Source organism: Macrobrachium rosenbergii, chromosome 42 (assembly GCF_040412425.1).
Source record: "Macrobrachium rosenbergii isolate ZJJX-2024 chromosome 42, ASM4041242v1, whole genome shotgun sequence".
Taxonomy (NCBI): Eukaryota; Metazoa; Arthropoda; class Malacostraca; order Decapoda; family Palaemonidae; genus Macrobrachium; species Macrobrachium rosenbergii.
In genome coordinates this window covers 46,525,376-46,545,303 of record NC_089782.1, presented here as the reverse complement: position 1 = coordinate 46,545,303, position 19,928 = coordinate 46,525,376, and the positions used below count along the sequence as shown (strand labels likewise).

At 34.9% G+C, this 19,928-nt stretch overlaps 1 protein-coding gene across 1 annotated transcript in view; it reads left to right on the top strand.

Moving 5' to 3' along the window:
- Positions 1–19,651, top strand: part of LOC136828395 (exosome complex exonuclease RRP44-like) — a 60,045-nt gene extending 40,394 nt beyond the window's left edge. Inside the window, exons 9-19 of the mRNA XM_067086419.1 lie at positions 1,865–2,011; positions 3,280–3,396; positions 4,138–4,258; positions 4,414–4,516; positions 6,949–7,104; positions 8,908–9,064; positions 9,572–9,658; positions 10,052–10,272; positions 14,181–14,349; positions 14,533–14,742; positions 19,264–19,651. Coding sequence (XP_066942520.1) covers positions 1,865–2,011; positions 3,280–3,396; positions 4,138–4,258; positions 4,414–4,516; positions 6,949–7,104; positions 8,908–9,064; positions 9,572–9,658; positions 10,052–10,272; positions 14,181–14,349; positions 14,533–14,742; positions 19,264–19,587 — 1,812 coding nt within the window. The 3' untranslated portion in view covers positions 19,588–19,651. The remainder of the gene's footprint in view (positions 1–1,864; positions 2,012–3,279; positions 3,397–4,137; positions 4,259–4,413; positions 4,517–6,948; positions 7,105–8,907; positions 9,065–9,571; positions 9,659–10,051; positions 10,273–14,180; positions 14,350–14,532; positions 14,743–19,263) is intronic.
- The last annotated feature ends 277 nt before the right edge of the window (positions 19,652–19,928 follow it).

Sequence of the window (19,928 nt, the reverse complement as noted above, 5' to 3'; positions counted from 1 at the left end):
AGCTCCAGAGACTTTTATTTGTCATCTAGGGACTCTTTCCCTATGACAAAGAGGAATGTATACTAATTTCTTGTTCAGTATCGCTGGACTTGTATAGATTACGATGCAAGTTCAGAGGCAGTCCCTGTCTGCACACCCATATTAACAAGATTAACAATGTTAAAGGTCAGCACTTCTTGAGTAATGACAAAGGATTGTCTGTTTCCTCCTTCAAGGCTATAATTCATGCTGTCTTAGGTGAAGATTCTGTTAAGCTGCTTTTATGGAACCTAGTCTTTGGCCTAAGACTCCTTAGTGGCCCACCTTTCTACCCAAGAGAGAGGCTTCTCTCAAGGCTCTTTCATAGAACACTCCTTCTGGGGCAGTGGCTTTGGCCAGAAGGGTAAGTGGCTTACTTGCAATTTTTTGCATTAGTAGGTTGTTCACATACTGAAGCAGAACTTCTTTTAATGCATCCTTTCATGCTACGATGATTCAAGACAAAAGCTCTTCCAAGAGTTTTCTCTATCCCAGCCTTAGAGACTGATTCTGGGAAACAAGCTTCTTTTATGCCCTGTCAGGACTTTAGGGATTATACATCCCATTTTTATCATTCAGGAAGCAGTGTAAAAACCTATTTTGCACCATTAAAGATCCTTAGGTTCCTAGGTCTTAGATGCCATGGTTTTCTTCATTAATCCTTAATCCTGGAAGCACACTATGCATTGTCTAGGATTTCCCCCTCTTGTTGGTGAAACTGCACGATGTCAGAGCAACAACTTCATCGATTAGTTTTCTTTAGCACCTCTCTATAGACTGTCAAGTCTTGGTGGCACCTTGTAGGTGTAACTCTGTGTTCTCTTCCAACTGCTTGAGAGCCATCTTCATCCAGCAGGAATTGCTGTACACTAGCACCTATAGTTGTGGCAGTGGAGATTTCTACTAATCTTCCCTCTTTGGTGTTATGAACAGGTATAGGTTTTCATTATCGACCCCTTCCTGGGTAAGTGAGGGACCTTATTATTGGAGTTCGGACATGGTAATACCATACTCTACTTTGTTTTGACTGCAGTACTGTGCTTAGTTGCTATTGCTTTGTTTCTCTTAGGTAGGAACAAACTGAAGTTCATTAGAGTAAATAATGTTGGACTTGTGTTACAGAGCCATTACTCCTCATTGGAGAAAGCTATCCTGAGCTGATCTAGAACCACCTTTTTTCAGGAAAAAAATGGTGATGTTGTTTAAGTCTTTGGGATGCCAGCTCCCAGTACAGAGGCCAAACTGCCAGCACAATTTTAATGGTAAGTGGTAAATCTTTAGGGATCATGTTTAGTTGTGGTTTTAGCTCTAATATCTGATAATTTGGTTATAGGGTAATCTCAACTCTGCAGGCCTGAGTTTCACAGAGGATAAAACAGTTTTTACCATTCTCTTAAGAGATTAAGAAAATAACAGTTTCAACTAAGGGTGGGAATAACTATTCAGGTCCACATTCCACCTCCAAGTTGCAATAGTGGACATTGTAATTTTGTACATATATCTTCACAGTAGTACAGTTACCATTAGTTCATGTACATGTGTGGCAGGTTCCAGTTGACAGATTATTGCAATTATTCACTTATACTGATTTTTAATAATATTGTTTTGTGACTAATTTGTTGGTGAGTGTTTGGAAGATGTTGCAGATGGGATTTTATCATTTTCAAATCATGGCTTTAATACTAAAGTAATTATTTGTCGGTGAGTCAGATATAAAATAATAATATACAGTATGCCATATAAAATAATAATAAGACCATGCATGCATATGTGACCTTGTCCTTTGTAGCTTCATTCATTATGTATGTAAATGATAATTATTTTTTCTATTTTTTTTTTTTTGCAGGGCCATTTTGTGAGGGTGATTGGAACAATTGGAGACAAAGATGCTGAAAATGAAGTTATTCTTTTGGAGCATGACTGCCCTCACACAAAATTCTCTGAATCAGTGCTTAACTGTCTTCCCAAATTGCCTTGGGTCATCACTGGAAAGGCAAGTATAGTTTAGATGGATATAGGATAAAGTTACCCAACCATAAGAAACTACACTTAATGGTAAATATAATGATGGGATCCACATAATGAAAGAGTGGTCTGTACATTGCAAGGTAGTTAGTGCATTATGTTTACACTGATTTAAAATTTTATACAGAGATTATGACATGCTGCTTAATGACAGTAATCACTGGGCACCAGGCATTTGGTAGATGACTCTCACTCTCTCTCATTGTTTTGTCTCACCACTGATTTTTGATTAGATATTAATGTTTAATGTTTAATTAGTCTCTCTTTGAGTGACTGAATGTTTGTTTCACAGACTATATTATGGTCTGTAATGTTATATTAATATTCACAGACATCATCATTGATGCTTTTATATCAGGTTTTCCCTTTATGGTTAGACATGAACTAAGTTATATCCACTTTGTCCTTTCTTTTTGCTTGAGTTAAATAAGGTGAATATGAAGTTGTTACAAATCCAAGAACCAAAAAAATACAGGTAAATGGAAAAGAAAGGGTTATAAACAACAAGAACTCACTTCCAGGGGGTAATATGTCATTATGTAAGGTAGTTAGCTGGAAAACTTAATCTATAAAACCTGCACCAAATTAGCGAGATGAAAAGGTGTGAAATTACGTACAGAACACTGAAATCACAGTCTGGAATGAAGAAGTACTGAGAAATGGTTACATTTTTATGATGATGTTAAATGTTAATTACTGCACATAAGCAGGCAATCTAAGAAATGATCCAAGCAACTTACCAGTGCCTGTTAATTGAGAAAATCACTTTGTCATTTAGTGAATGTATGACTGTGAAAATTAGCTAAAATAAATAGTAATCAGTTATGAGAAACCAGAGGGTGTGTATATAGTGAAACTAACTTTGATCTAACAGACTAAAGAGAGTTGAATCTGGAACATTTGGAAGACAAATATAAGCATACATTATCTTGGGGTTGTATTGAAAGAAAGTGATCTTTTGATTAAGACCTTAACTTTTGGTAGCAAGCTGTAATAATTGAATGAAAAATTTTTTAGGTTATATATAGGGAAAATTGTTGACTATTGAACCTAATAGAAACTTGATTGTAGTTAGTGCAATTTCTGTCCTAGTTACTTTAATTGTTGACCAAATTTTTATTTAATAGAATCTTACAAATACTTAATTTTTTCCTCTTGATAAAATTTTTCTAAAACTTTCATAGATAGCTTATTCTGAAAAAAGTAATTTTCTCAGTGTACTATTCCTCTATTAAGGATGAAGATGAGCGAGAAGATCTTCGACATATTGATGTTTGCTCTGTGGATCCAATTGGGTGTACTGATATTGACGATGCCCTTCACTGTCGTCCTCTTCCTAATGGTAACTATGAAGTAAGTGATACTATGTTTGCAGTATTTTTTAATGATTATGGTGTTTTATATATATAATTTTACTGCAAAGTATAAAAGTGGTTTACTGTCATGTTTTTCTTGAGAATTAACATTGCATGCACAAAATTTTCACTGCTGATGTTTTAGACCCCTGATCAAAGAGTAGAAGTATCTTCACTCAAACCATTCATCAAAAGCAGTTCAGGACATTAGTCTGTTTAGGAAAGCAGTGTTTTATATTTGTAGCAGGTAACTGATTCTTTGCTTAGAAATGAAATCCATATTATGGTGACCTGTATGCATCTTAAAAATTTCCCAATCTTGGAACCAAAGGCAGGAACCTGTTTTTTGCCTTGGAGGTTGATAGTAAGCCTTTTAGCAGACATTTATGTTACTACATATTTCTGTATGAGAATATCGCTTATATTGCCCTCATTGTACCATCTTTGGTGCACTGTAGATAGTAATGAAGTCAGTTATATGTAATCCTATCATTATCTTTTCATGCAACCTATGTGCTCTAGATATTAGAAAGGACAATGGTCATCATGATTGAACAATTTGTGTTGTGTGATAGTCATGTCATCATACTGGTTAAGTTGTCCTCACTTCAGTGAGGTTAAGGTGCACACTAACAATTGAGTGAAATTTGAGTGTAAATGCTTGTTGGTCATTGATATTAAATGTGGTATACTGTATTACTATACTGAGAAATGCAAAGACTTGTTTCCTGTATTTCAGGTTGGTGTACATATTGCTGATGTTTCTCACTTCATTAGACCGGGAACAGCATTAGACAAGGAAGCTCAAAATCGCAGTACAACTGTGTACTTGACGAATCGGCGAATTGACATGGTACCAGGTAAGATTTTTTTTTTGTTTGGTGTTGTTCAACAAACATATTTTGTAGATAGATGAAACATTTTGTAGTCTTGAAAATCCTTTTGTGGTATAGTTAATGTAAATTAGAACAGAGTTCTTCATAAATAAAGCTACCATTTACGTTATTATTTTCAGATCTTCTCAGCAGCAATTTGTGCTCTTTGCGTGGCAATGTAGACAGGTTTGCATTTTCAGTCATTTGGGAAATGACACCTCAAGCAGAGGTTCTTTCTGCAAGGTATGGCTTCTGTTTGTGAACATTTTTTTCTCATATATATTTTTTTTTTTACTAAGTACTGCAGTGTCTTAGTTCTTATTTTGTTTTTGATAGCTTGAAATGCTGTGTCATGAATAAGTTAGGTTTTTTTAGATGATTCATCAGCAGCTGAAACATGAGAGTACTCCACATATGAAATCGTAGGTTTATATGTTAGGAAAAATACAAATTACTTTAGAATTTGGAATTTTAATTACATAAAATAATGTAGTTTTAGAGAATTGTTATAGATGACTATTTCATAAGACAAATAAAATTTGTTTCTGTAAGAATATAGTCTGTTATATTGACATATGTTTTATCTGGTTTTGCTATAAAAAATTGACCTCATTATTTATTGTAAAAAGGAGGAAGCTTCAAAGGCCCAAGAGAATAAGAGGAAGATCATGTTTAAAGTTGAAGAGCAAAATGGAGAGGAAAGATTTGAAAATCACCAGAGGTAGAACCAAGTCTATGGTGACTGGAAAGGAGGCCAAGTAAAATATACAGTCAGGAAAGTAACTGCAGGATAGATGTGGTCATAAACTAAGTATTGTTTATCAAATGCAATGGATTGTGTTACAAGGGATTCCTAGGATTGTAAAATATAATTTCGTTAAATGTAAAAGAAAAAATGGGGTAGAGAGGAAGGAGGAGCATCCATTGTTACTGGAGAGGGGAATTAGGACAGCACAACCTGTTGCTGGCTAAACAGTCTGAAGACATCAGCCGGAATCTTGAGGGCATGATGCTTTTATGCTCTCTTTAGAGTGAACCTGAACCACCTTACTGCTTCCCAATCCATGCTAACCTAATAAGTTTTCAGCAGCAAGATGGGCAGTAGGGAGGTGAGGGTCTCATGTGGCAGCCCTTGACACATATGCTGAGGTACATTAAAACTAGGTCAAAACAAAAATAGCCTCAGGGTAAACCTTCAACAAACCCATATTTCAACACTTACTGCACACAACTCCTTCTCTCTCCCATTCTATCCCAGTTGAGGAACAAGACAGATTTTCAGGGACAGACTATCAGAAACTTAGAATTACTTTCAAGAATAATTCACAAAAAATGTTATTACAGTAAACCCCCCGTATTTGCGGTCTCACTATTTGCGGACTCACCTATTCGCGGATTTCTCTGTGGAACGTATATACACATTATTTACAGAAAATTCGCCCATTCGCGATATTTTTCACAGAAATATTCACTAATTACTGTATTTTCGTATAATTTTCATGACTAAATGAACTTTTTGTGATAAAGCTATTAAAATACTCAGGTATAAGCATTTTTAGAGTTTTTTTTGTGTTTAAACTATCAAAATAGGCAGTTCTAAGTGTTTTTAGAGGGGTTTTAAGTATTCGCAGATTTTAGCTATTTTGCGATGGGGGGCGTTGCGCATCATCCCCGTGAATACTGGGTAGTTTACTGTACATATTTCTTAAAACAAACAGATTGGGTGCCAGCTCAAACCCAACAAAGGGAGACATGTAAGTTGGTTCCTTCCAGGATGATCAGGATGATGGTGCAACTGAGATTAGTTTGACATAGAATGATGCATTTTATTTTTAATGGATTATAACGAACAATTCCATAACCAATGTTGGTCTGTAAAGGGTTTATTCAAACCTATATTGTAATCTGTAAATATGAGATTATCAGACCTGCCCTGCATATGTTAATGTTGCTTCTGTGAGGCAGGGCGAAGCATTTTAGCCCTTAAGATTCTAATGTCATTTAGCATTGGGATGACATGTGGAGGGTGTTGGGGAATGGTTTAAGCTGATCTCCCATGCAAGTAGGACCAGTTCAGAGAGAATTGTCATTAAATTAATTCAAAACAGGAAATAAAAAAATGTTTTACCCATTTTTCCAGATTTTGTACATGGTAAATGACATACATAGCAACAATATATATTCTTGAAAAAAAATTTATAGTACTTTAATGTTTCAGAAATTTTACAAATTCTTTGTTTTTTTACAGAAAAATATTTACTTACAAATAGTGAAGAAATGTTTGTTATCAGGTAACTTCATGCCAGCAGAAACGTTGTAAATCTATATACCAGTATATGGTAATTAACTTTCTCAACAGACTGACATTGCAGAAGTATGTTAATATGTCCTTCCTGAAGTCTAGGGCACCTTGTCACTCTTCGAATATCTTTTTTGATTAGTGCAGATAATTTTTTAATTATTCATTATCTAGTGGTGATTAGATGTATTTTAGTAGGATTATGGAATTTCAATAGTAATTGGTACAGTATTCTTAATTATCTAGTGATTATAAGATTTTTGGAATAGCATTTAGGCTGGTTAGTTGTTTATTCCAAGTAGTTTTTTTATTGGATTTAATCATAATAGCCAGTCCTGAATATAAAAATATTTGAAAGTTATTTTTCAAATTTCAGGTTTTGTAAGTCTATCATCAAGTCTCGTGGAGAATTGAGTTATGAACAAGCTCAACAAAGAATTGATGATCCAGCTATGAATGATGACTTGACAGAATCTCTACGAAATCTCAACATGCTTGCAAAGCAAATAAAAACCAAGAGAATAGAAAATGGGTAAGGAAAATATCAAATATCTTTCAGTTTCTTTTTAAATACACATTACCATAGAGGCAGTCCCCGGGTTAAGGGGCTGGGGTTTCCGTTCCAGCGGCGTGCTGTAAGTCTGAAAACTCCATAACTCAGAACATTGTAATAAAAAGTTATAGTTTAACCAGACCAAGCTGATTAACAGAGGGAGAGAGAGAGAGACTTAGGCTTATTGGTTGTAAGCAATGGGACCTACAGCTTAAAGAGACAACCACATTATAGTGAGAAATAAATTTTGTCCTGAAATAAATAAACCAATTTTCTTCCCTCATAGTGAATAAAATATATAAAAATTAGAGAGAGAGGAGAGACTAATGTAAGCCCGGGAAAGAAACAGGTTTTTAAGCTTTGTCCGGTAATAAACTGGTTCCCCTCTTAACCCTTCTGGATGGCTATAAAACCATCTTGTTACATCTAGAGCTATGCCGCCCAGAATCCTAGTTACAGCACTGTAACTTCCGAACATCAATCATAACCCAGAACTGATTTTTTGATGAATATATTTGAAAGAGTGCTGTAAGTTCAGAACGCTGGAAGTCGGAGCCGCCGTAACCCGGTGACTACCTGTATAGTGAATCTTATCCCCAAAACTTTCATCTTGTTGATGTTTGGGGCAGGGTAGGGATGGCACAAAATTGATGGCAGATGAACTTAGTACAACACTGAATATGAATTGAACTACATGAAGCACAGCAAGGTTGGATAGCATGCCGCATCATCTGTAAAGTTTGACTAACTTTCATGGTTGGGCAAGTTTAAGTTGTTATGCAAAGCTCTGCTCCTATTGCCAGTTTGATCTCAACAGACTTATGACCCTTCAGACACTGAGAGCATTTTGTATTTATAAGAATAACCCTCAGGGTGACCTTTGTATAGCATAGTATTAAACATGAGAAGACACCTAAATGAATTGTAATACCAACATTCTGTAGCTAATTCAGTAAACCATAATGATGAAAAATATAGGACATTGGATAAATCTGCTAACTTCTCCCTTAAATAAAACATTTTTAAAACTGACAATTTCATACAGTAATTGTCAGTTTGGCTCTTGCCAAAGATCAACTACAAAAGTTACCTTTAGTTACCAAACAAAGAGGAAGAGGTTATACCACATTTATAGACCTTTAAAAGGCATTTGACATATTACTAAGACAAATGATTAAATATGCTTTACAAAGACAGATACTACCAGAAACACTTATTAAGCATTAAGCTCACAGTGAAAGGCTTTTTAAATTAGTGGTGTTATTGTATTGTAAAATTTGATCTGGAGTGAAGAGTGGCAGGTGTAACAGAAGATTTTGAAATAACAGTTGGTATTCACCAAGGAACAGTGCTGTTCCTTATCCCCTCATCACATGTGCAAATCATCTCAGTCTTTATTTTTTCTCCAGTGTCTTGAAACAAATAATTGTGGTTGTTACAAATGTTGCATTAAGGAAATTCTCAGGGAGTTCAATTGATTAGAATATTTGAAGTGAAAAATAAAGTGGAATAGTATATCCTTGATAAATGTAATATTATGAAATATTGCATTTATTAAAGAACATTTTAATAAATCAAAATGGAAAATTAGCCAAGTAACTTGTGAATGTAGTGGGACCTGGACTTGGAACCATATAGTAATTTAGAGCTTAAGTACTCAACCTTCCCAACCACATATCTCACAATATTTTGTCAGCTTGCCATGGTTTCATTTCTTCATTTTGTGCTGGGGAAAAGAAGTATGGTAAACCTAACAAAAATTTATTTAACTTTTCTTTTCAGAGCTTTGGTGCTGGCAAGTATGGAGGTTAAATTCCACATTGACCCTGACACTGATACAGTAATAGATATTGTGGCAAAACAGCATTTGGAGACAATGAGTATGGTAGAAGAATTCATGTTGCTGGCAAATGTCACAGCTGCTGAGACCACACTCCAGGTAGGTGCATAAATATTGTAGCACTTGAACTAAATGTAAATTTTGGTCACATGTTAATTTATAATTTATATGGTGCACCCACACTAGGGTAAAGCATATCATAAATACAGGCTGACTGCTTATCACACTCACAGTACAAATGGTTGAATATAGTCCAACAAATTAGTGGTAGTCCTAATCATTGCTTCATATGATTAACCAGCATTTGCCACGGATTCATTAGTCACTTTTGGTCATTGACTTGTTTTCAACCTGTTTGTGATATGTATGCAGTAAGTTGCCAACATGTGTTTATGATATGAGCTTTTCAGTCGAGAAACATGCCAAGTGCCATTTTTAAAATAAAATAAATTAAATTAAAAAATACTTTGACCCAGGATGGAGCTTGGCATGTTTCTCGACTGACAGCCTCATATGTTTTACTGTAGTTTGGACGCACCCATATTATTGCATACGACAAAACTGCCAGATTTTGGGAAGTGAAACAATCTGACCTATTTTTTGCAGCATTTCCCTGACTGTGCTCTGTTGCGTCGACATCCAGCACCTCCCCCATCCAACTTTGAACCATTGTTAGCTGCAGCAAAAAGTCAGGTAAGGCTTTCAGTATGATTAAAAAAACTTTGCTTGTATTATTTTTTGCTTGACCTTTTGTATCCATTGTTTTATTATAAATGAAATGTTAATTAAGGATTGAAAGGTTAATCCTTTCTTATTTTCCTGAAGAAGCAAATAGGTAATAACTTTTATAGAACTCAGGAAAATTGAACTTTTAAAAGTTGGGATGACAAGTTCATGTGCATCTTCATATGTTTCCAGTTTTTGTGATGAAAGTCTCAAATGTTGACATATTTGTATGCACATTGCTTTTGTTAATTTATACTTGAAGCCTTTTCCGTGAATTGGTAACTTAATTAAATTTTATTGGAAAGTAATTTGGTAGAGAATCTGCTGTTTTCAAATTTTTTTCAACCTTTTTCTTTCCAGAATATCACACTAGATGTCAGTAGTAACAAAACTTTAGCCAACAGCTTGAATAAGGCTACAAGAGAGGACAACCCATTCTTCAACAGTATGCTGCGAATTATGACAACAAGGTGCATGATGCAGGCTGTATATTTCTGCTCTGGAACTCTGGAACCTGAGGAGTACAGTCATTATGGTCTAGCTACACCTACGTACACTCACTTTACATCACCAATCAGAAGGTAAAGTCTTTTGATATTTTATAAAGTTTACATGTACAGTATGAAAATTCTTAGTAAAGCAGATTTGTAGTCATTTGATTTTCCTTCATATTGTCACTGCCGTGACAAAGGGGCATATCTGAAAAAAGTTGAAATTGAGATAATATTACCATTATGTTTCTCGCGGCGAGTTTTATAGTGTGACAAAGTGGCATATCTGTACGCCTAACGGTTGTCATATTAGATTATCTTCAGGTGAGGACTTATCTAAAAATAAGAATGACCATTCACGAGACGTGTAGGCGTAACTAAAGTTACGTCTCTGCAGCATTTCAAAAAGAGCAATATCAACATGACAACCAGGCGTATCTTGAGATACTCCTATTTGTAATACCATTTAGATTACCATACAAAAGATTTCATTGACTTATGCCTTAGTGTAAACCAAATTTACGCTATAAAATGTTTTAATGAAAATACATTACATCATAAAATTGTTCTTATTGATGTAAGTTATAACACTGCATAACATTCTCTCTCTCTCTCTCTCTCTCTCTCTCTCTCTCTCTCTCTCTCTCTCTCTCTCTCTCTCTCTCTCTCTCTCTCTCTCTCTAAAACTTCTCTCATATACACAAAGGCCAACTCTCTCTCTCCAATTAAAACTTCTCACTACAAATACACAAAGGCCAATTTAACCAGATAGATTTCTTTAAATACCAGTTACTACATTCATGAACATAAATAACTATTACTGCTTTTAAGTAATATTTGTCTCCTTATTCGTGGCATGACAAGGTACTTAGCCCCATACACCTTCAGAGTAAACAGTCATTGTATTTTAACATTAATTTGTTTATGCACTTAGTCATCTGCGTTCTCCATAATAGCAAGTATAAGTGGTTTCCATTTTTTTTAACTGAATATTACTTTACAGTTCTAGTATCTTACCTAATGTTTTTAGATCTAGTTCCGTCATTTTTTTATTTTCATACTATATTGCCTACTTCAATTAAAGCAATCTTTTTAGCTTACTGTTTATATTCGACCTCCATCAGTCAAGTTATTTTTGCATTTAGTAACAGATTTAAATACCACTAAAACACACAAACACATTTCGTAATCTTTTTATGCTTTTATGAAAGCAGGCTTGAGGGGTAATGAATATGAAAGCCCAAAGGAACATTCTTAAACCTAGGTGTAATGGAGTTACCTGCAGCAAACTACTGTAGATAAAAAATGCTCGCCATTCTCAGACAAAGAAATGGAGGACATATTTCAGGCTTATTATGGAACCAATAGTCCTCAACTGCAAAGAGAGTTTATTGTTCACTTTGTGAAAGTTACGAAGGTAAAGCAGAGAACTGTGAAAGATCAGGGTTGTAGAAGACCTTTTTCTTTGTACTACTCCTTGTCAGAGAACGGAGAGCATCTGCCTGTTTGCAAAACTATGTTCCTGAACACCCTTAATATCTTGGAAAAACTCTTCGAACAGTCATTAGAGAGCCAGTCTACAGGTAAGGTGGAAAAAGATAAGAGAGGAGGTAGAGCCGCAAGTTATAAAAAAAGAAGACCAAGCAAGGAGACAAGCAATCACTGAACATGTTAATCGATTTCCACGAATGGAATACCACTATTGTCGGCAAAATCCAAGGCGAGATTATCTGCATCCAGATCTTAACGAAAAGAGAATGCATACTATGTTTTCAGAAGAAAATTCTCCGAGAGGCATATCGGCAAGGCAAGGTGGAAGAAGAACAGCAAGCTACACAACTTATTGTGAGGTCCTAAGGGGCCAGAATATTTCCTTCCATAATCCTTAGAAGGATCTCTGTAAGCTTTGTGAAAATTACAGAAAAGGAAATGCTGAAAAGAAAACAGAACTTCAAGACCAATTTCAAGAACACATAAAAGAGAAGGAAACTTTAAGGAGAAAGAAAGATAGAGCTAAACATGATACTGATTCTTTTCTCACTGCAGCAACATTTGACCTCCAGCAGGTTATTTAGTACCTCCCAAGGACAAATGATAACATTCTTTATTATAGGATGCGATTGGCTAACTATAATCTTACTATCTATAACTTGCAAAGTAAGGCTTTCCATTGTTTTATTTGGCATGAAGGACAAGGAAACCGAGGATCCACTGAAGTTGGCACCTGCTTAAGTATTTACTTTGATAAACTGGATGCTGCTGGGGTCAAAACTGTAAAACTGTTTGCGGATGGGTGTCCTGGACAAAATAAAAATTCTGTAATCAAGGCCATGTTCTTGCATTCAGTAGGCAGGCTGAGAGGTATTGAAAAGATGCACCTAATTTTCTTCGAGGCCTATCACAGCCAAAACAAAGGTGACTCTGCACACAGTGCCATTAGCACTGCCCTTGACAATGTTGGTGACCTTTATGTGATTTCTAAATTAATACCCATTTTTTGACTAGCAAGGAAAAAAAATCCTTATTTTGTTTATCCAGTCCAGATTCCTGGTTTTCTCAATTTTAAGACAAGGGCAGAAATCTTCGTATACTATCCATGAGAATAGACGACCGAGGAAATTCTGTTAATTGGACAGAAATGAGAGAAATAATGGTGCAAAAGAGTTCTTTGGGTAAAATTTTCTTCAAGACTAGTCACCTAAATGCACTTCAGATCTATAACATTAAAGTAGTGAATGCAGTGTAACCCAAACAATTTACTGCTTCATAAACTCTGTAAACTCTACACTGAACCTCCCAAGATCTCTAAGGAGAAGAATGAAACTTTGATGTCACTTTGTAATACTGCCATACCAGTTGTCAGAGGTAAATTTCTTTAAATCTTTGCCACAGTAAACCAGTAAGTTTTTCACAGCACTTATGCACCAAAAACAATCTTTAAAAAGAATATATGTACAGCTTTTATAGATTTTATCGTGTGTAGATCAAGGAAGTGTTTTAATAAGTGTTGTCAGTGAGTATGAATTATCTATTATTGTTTTTTATTACATCCATAATGACTTAGCTTTTTGCATATTATTCTCTAGCATCATGAAATGTTTACCCAAGCAATAATTTCCCCGAGTCATTTCCAAAATATCTCTGAAAAAAGTAGTAAAAATAAGTTCAATTTCCATGTCGTGAATGAACAAACAGACAAACAAATAAAACCAATAAAAAAACAACCTCAATGATGAAGTAATCAAAATAATGCTTTCTACGACAACGTAAAGGGTAAGGAAGGGGATCTTCATAAGAAAAAAGATACAGATCTTTTTCATAACTAATATTTTCTGTAAATTCAGATCCTTCTCTTAACAGATTAAAGGATACAAATGAGGCGTAACTAAAGTGTTTTGAAATTTAAAAACTATTCGTAAAAGACGAAAGGGCGTATCTATTTCAACCCTCCCTAAGCATAAGAAAGAGTAGAAATTTTGTAATTATATTACACCTAAGGCAAACTACATTCTTTTGAAAAACTCTATGCCAAGTTTATTTTTACTACCTTTGGGATTAAACGAGCAGTTAACAGAAACATTAGCTCAAAAACTTTAGATGGCTCTCCTGAGAAGTGAAAAAACTGAGATAGGCCACTTCGACTTGGTAGTGACGATATATTCAAACAGTATAGGTTTGCTTCTACCACAGACTTAGTAAAATGCAGGGTGGATCATAAAATTTATATTAACTATTGTTAAGGTACCATTATAGTTATATGTGGTTGGGAAAGTTGTATGTTCATAATGGATTTTAACCTGCAACCAGACCAGCACTATAAAGAATTTTAGCCAGATCAAAGAACTTGTTTTGTAGACTATATGGATGATTTGTATTTTTTTTGTATTTTGTAAAAGGTATGAAAAATTTGTCAATTGGCTTCTGCTTTTTGTTTTATACTTATAGTGATCATGTAAATTTTCACTTTACATACAGTATAAGAAATATATTATTTTCAGATATGCAGACATCATTGTGCACAGACTATTAGCAGTCATCATAGAGGCTGAACGTACATACCCAGAACTTCTTGATCCTAAGAAACTGTCTGATTTGAGCCAGCACATCAACTACCGGCATAAAATGGCTCAGTATGCGGGTAGAGGCTCATCAGAAATTACAGCTATTGTAAGAAGATTGATTGTATTCCTAAATGACCTTTGTGAAAATAGCTTTAAATCACATGCAAATACAATGTTTCAGAAAGTGATATTTCTGCATCGTGACTACGTTTTCATTTAGCTAAATAAGTGCAATTTTAAATTTTCAAATTTATGTAAAATTGATGTTTATTTTTACATGCAATTTCAGGCCTCTTTGAAGGGAAAAGTGTCAGAATTTATGGCTTACGTGTTATTCCTGCATAAGAATGCTATCCAAGTTTTAGTACCTACAATTGGTCAGCAGTTGACTTTGTATTTAGATAACCGACACAAAAGGAAAGAGGAGAAACAGACACCGAAACAAGATGCCATGGATGTTGATGAGGTGCCTGCACCAGAATTTGAATTTAATGAAAAGGTGAGCAATTTGTTTTCATTATCTGTACATTAGACTTTTCATGGATGCAGGAAATGAATTATTTTCAGGAGGGAATGAATTATGTTCAGGATGGTCTTGGGCTGTTAACCCTCTAACGCCGAGCCTCTATTTACGAAAACGTCTCCCGTATGCCGGCGGCGTTCGGGAGTTAGCGCCGAAGCGGAAAAAAAGTTTTTTAAAAAAATCACAGCACGCTTAGTTTTTAAGATTAAGAGTTCATTTTTGGCTCCTTTTTTTGTCATTGCCTGAAGTTTAGTATGCAACCATCAGAAATGAAAAAATATCATTATCATATATAAATATTGAAATATATGACATCGCAAAAAAAATTTTCATATATAATTTTATACAAATCGCGCTGTGAGCAAAACGGTTAAAGCTAACAGGTTATTTTTTTTTCTTTGTATTGTACCCTAATTTGCGATGATTTTGGTATATAACAAATTGTAAAACGATCAAAGCAACACAGAGAAAATATTATCACAAAATGATGCATGATTTTGTAACGCTGGACGTAAAAAATGTTTTTTCAAAAATTCACCATAAATCGAAATATTGTGCTAGAGACTTCCGTTTGTTGAAAAATGAAGCTAATTGATTGAATATTACTAGACTGTAAGTGTTTTAGCTTACAATTGCAGTTTTTTTCGACCATTAAAGTTGAAAGTCGAATTTTTTCTATTTATCGTGATTTATATGAAAATATTTCAAAACTGATAAAAGCTACAACCATGAGTTATTTTCTGTTGTATTGTACATGAAATTGCGCACATTTTTATATATAAAAGTTTACGTAACGACTAATATAAAATGGTGCAAACATTACGACAACGTGTAAAGAATTTCTGAGATGTTTGGCGAGTTACGCGCAAGAGACGTAAGGAAAATGTTTTTTCAAAAATTCACCATAAATCGAAATATTGTGCTAGAGACTTCCAATTTATTGCAAAATGAAGGTAAATGATGAATATTACTAGAATGTAAGAGTTTTAGCTTACAATTGCATTTTTTCGACCATTTCGGTCGAGTTAAAGTTGACGAAGGTTGAAATTTTGGCAGTTATCGTGATTTATGTGAAAATATTTCAAAACTGATAAAAGCTACAACCATGAGCTATTTTCTGTTGTATTCTACATGAAATTGCGCTCATTTTCATATATAAAAGTTTATGTAATGACTAATGTAAAACAATGCAAACATTATGACAACGTGACTAAAGAATTTCTGAGATGTTCGGCCGAGTTACCGCTCGCAGACATAAGGAAAAAGTTTTTTTTTTTTTTCCAGAAATTCACCATAAATCGAAATATTTTGCTAGAGACTTCCAATTTGTTGCAAAATGAAGGTACATTATTGAATATTACAAGAATGTAAGAGTTTTAGCTTATAATTGCGTTTTTTTACCATTTCGGTCGAGTTAAAGTTGACCGAAGGTTGAAATTTTGGCAGTTATCGTGATTTATATGAAAATATTTCAAAACTGATAAAAGCTACAACCATGAGTTATTTTCTGTTGTATTCTACATGAAATTGCACACATTTCCATATATAAAACTTTATGTAACGACTAATATAAAACGGTGCAAACATTACGACAACGTGACTAAAGAATTTCTGGCGCGGACGTAAGGAAAAAGTTTTTTCAAAAATTCACCATAAATCGAAATATTGTGCTAGAGACTTCCAATTTATTGCAAAATGAAGGTAAATGATTGAATATTACTAGAATGTAAGAGATTTAGTTTACAATTGCGTTTTTTTACCATTTCGGTCAAGTCAAAGTTGACCGAAGGTTGAAATTTTGGCAGTTATCGTGGTTTATATGAAAATATTTCCAAACTGATAAAAGCTACAACCATGGGTTTTATTTTGCTGTATTTTACATGAAATTGCACACATTTTCATATATAAAACTTTATGTAACGGCTAATATAAGACAGTGCAAAAATTATGACAAAATGACAAAAGAATTTCTGAAATTTTCGGCCGAGTTACTGCGCGGGCGTAAGGAAAAAGTTTTTTTCAAAAATTCACCATAAATCGAAATATTGTGCTAGAGACTTCCAATTTGTTGCAAAATGAAGGTAAATGATTGAATATTACTATAATGTAAGAGTTTTAGCTTACAATTGCATTTTTCGACCATTTCGGTTGAGTCAAAGTTGACCGAAGGTTGAAATTTTTTGTAGTCAACGTACGGTACTTCCACTCGGCACCCAACAGACAATTTTAGTCGACGTATGATACGTCCAGTCGGCGTTTAAGGGTTAATACAATTCTGTAATATGTATGCCTTGCTTTTATGTCAGAACTGTTATTCATCATATTTTACATGCTGGTTTTTATTTTCAAGTGTACTCACAAAGATTGATTTTTTGAAAAGGTACGACAAGCAACATTATACTGACTTGGAATGTGACTAGAAAAGAGGAAATTCATAAGTGTGAACCCTTTAAAGTTTGGGCTGTAAGAGTGTTTGACAGGTGAAATGAGGTTTGTCATGGCATTCTTCAAACTAAATTCTATGATTCATAATCATATAAGCCATTAATCTTCTGTTAGTTATGGCTACATGTTTTTTTTATTTTTTCATGTCATATGGTTCTTTCTTATTTAATAGTTCGCCACTTGTCATTAGCAATTTAGTTTGTTTAACTATTTGCATGGTGCTTAGTTTTGAAATTTCATTCTAGATTTGTGAATTTTGTGATTTTAATTTTAATTTGACCCAAAAGAATATATTTTCCTGACTGGTTTAACTCATTCGTGAAAGTAAGTGTTCCTCATGTCTAGAGAAGCAAAGAAATCTTTTTTTGTGCTCAGACAAAGACACTTGTTGAGGTGGCTTTAGTCTGTGATTAGTCTCCAAACTCCCATAGTTATTGGGACAGGGTTAAGATGACTATAGAACCTTAACTTTCCCAGCAGTGCTTTTTTGATGGCTCCCTTCAGCAACATAGAGGAAAATGCCTCGTCAAGGGTATATATCTTGTTACAGTTGGATGGATTAGACTCGTAGGTAACAAGTCTAGTTTGCAGTTGTGATCCTGCATATAGAAAGGGAAGACTGTAGCCTTGAAGGACATCAAGGACCCAAGACTCCAATCCAGTGTCTTTCCAAGCCTAGTAAAACTTCTAAAAGCAGGCAACCACCGGAGGTGATACTGCAGATTTGTACAGGAGACTTATTTTTCACTGTCTAGGCCCTGTGATTTCTCTAGGAACTGCCCATGGCCACTAGAAAAAACTACAAGGTTGTGAGGCATCTTGATGTGGTGAGGAGAGTAAGAAAGTCTTCTCTGGTTTTAGTACAACTGCTGATGTCATGGGATGTAAAATCTGTGGTGCTAATAAGTAGGTCAATGGGAATTTCAAGGTCATGGGACAGATTGGAGGATGTCAAAGTATCCAAGTTGAAAATTGCAGCTATGGTAGCCTCAGGGAGCAGTCAGATTAGTGTCTAAAGGGTCAGAGATCCTGAGCATGCAAAGGTCTGCAACTGTTAGTAAGCCAGAGAGGTCCTTAAATGCCACTTCCCTCTAGCACCATGACATTTGCCAAATAGAAAAGACTGTAGTGAATGTAAAGGACAGGAGTGTGTCCAAGGGAAAGGATGAAATGGCAGATCCTAGCAACATCCTCTGTAAAAGGTGAACCATTGACCAACAGGGCACTGGTAAAGCTCTTGCCAGTTCAACAGGGCCAGTCTTTCCCTACAACACCTCTCATAGATCTCCATCTCCAAAGATGACCCTGGGTAAAGGAGGTGGCTGAGATGGGGAGTCTATCTTTAAATTGTCATATAACCAGATGCTCCAGAGATTTCTCATCCAAGTCTACAAGCAAAACCCTGCTCTTGGCACTGTTGAATCTGGCCCTCTTAGGTGCCTTAGGAGTGCCAGAGATGCTAGGTTTCTTAGTTAAGAAAGTTCTCGTGGAGGAGTCTTGGGAGGAGAAGATAAGTAAAAACTAATAATTGCTCACTCACATATCAGTAATAAGATGATAAAAATCTTAAGCTGGGACATGACAGTAAGTGTAAAATGAGTCACTTCAGAGATTAACATTTAGAACAGAAAATGGAGAACTGAAGTAACCCAGTACTGTGATGCTGCCAAGAACCATTAGCACTTTCCATAGTGCACCATGAAAGCATACTGTTAACAGTACCCTCCGACATGGTGAAATTGAGTTAACAAGGGAGTTTGCATTTGTCTCCATTTCTGTATAATATAACAGAAAAGCACAGGAAATATTTCTAAATATATCATTCCATCCATTTCTCACAACAATACAACCAGTATAATTGACTTTTAATTTATAAATTGGATTCACAACTTTGGTTTCGGATGTTGCGTGTTCTGACTTCTGTACTGCTTAGATGTTTTATGCAATGTAATGTGCCATTATATTTTATTAAATCATCATATAGCACTTTCTGATGTCTTGTGTACATTGTCTTTCATATTAGTAATCAGTGATTTTAATTTTTCTTTACAGGAACTTTATGTCCAGTGTGGAGAACTCGTCATTCGTCCATTTGATGAACTCAGAGTTCAAGCAAGTGTTGATGCTTCAGATGTCCAACATCAGCGTGTTGTGTGCAGGCTTGTAGAACCAGTCATTCCTGGTTTTTCTGTGCCTCCATTAGAAAAGGCAAGTAAGCAAGTTGATAAAGATGAGAAACAGAAAAATAAAGCTGTAGAAGGTCCAAAGGATGAAAAAACAGAAGCAGAAGCAGTTAAAGTTTCTGAAGAAAAAGAAACAAAGAAAAAGAGAGAAACTAAAGATAAAGAAAGAAAGAAAAAGAAAATGAAAAAGTAAGGTTTTGTTTGAATGCATGCACATTTTAAATATTTGTATGTAAAATTATAAAATAAATTCCAAATTAAGTTATCATTTATCCTATTGTAGCAGAAGTACCTATGTACTTAGCATACAAATTTATAAAGGTGGTTTGTAATTCCAGTAACAACTGGCCCCTTTCCATTAAGTAAGCCCAACTTTTTTGGAGAAGCATAAGATAGAAAATCAATCTGAGGATTTACTAATGGCAAGAGACCTTACTGAGTATATTGGAACAGTGAAAGGGCTAGGGGATATGATGGGAAGATGTGGTGGTACAGAGAAAAATTTGTTTGAATAGAACAGAATATAGAATTGAG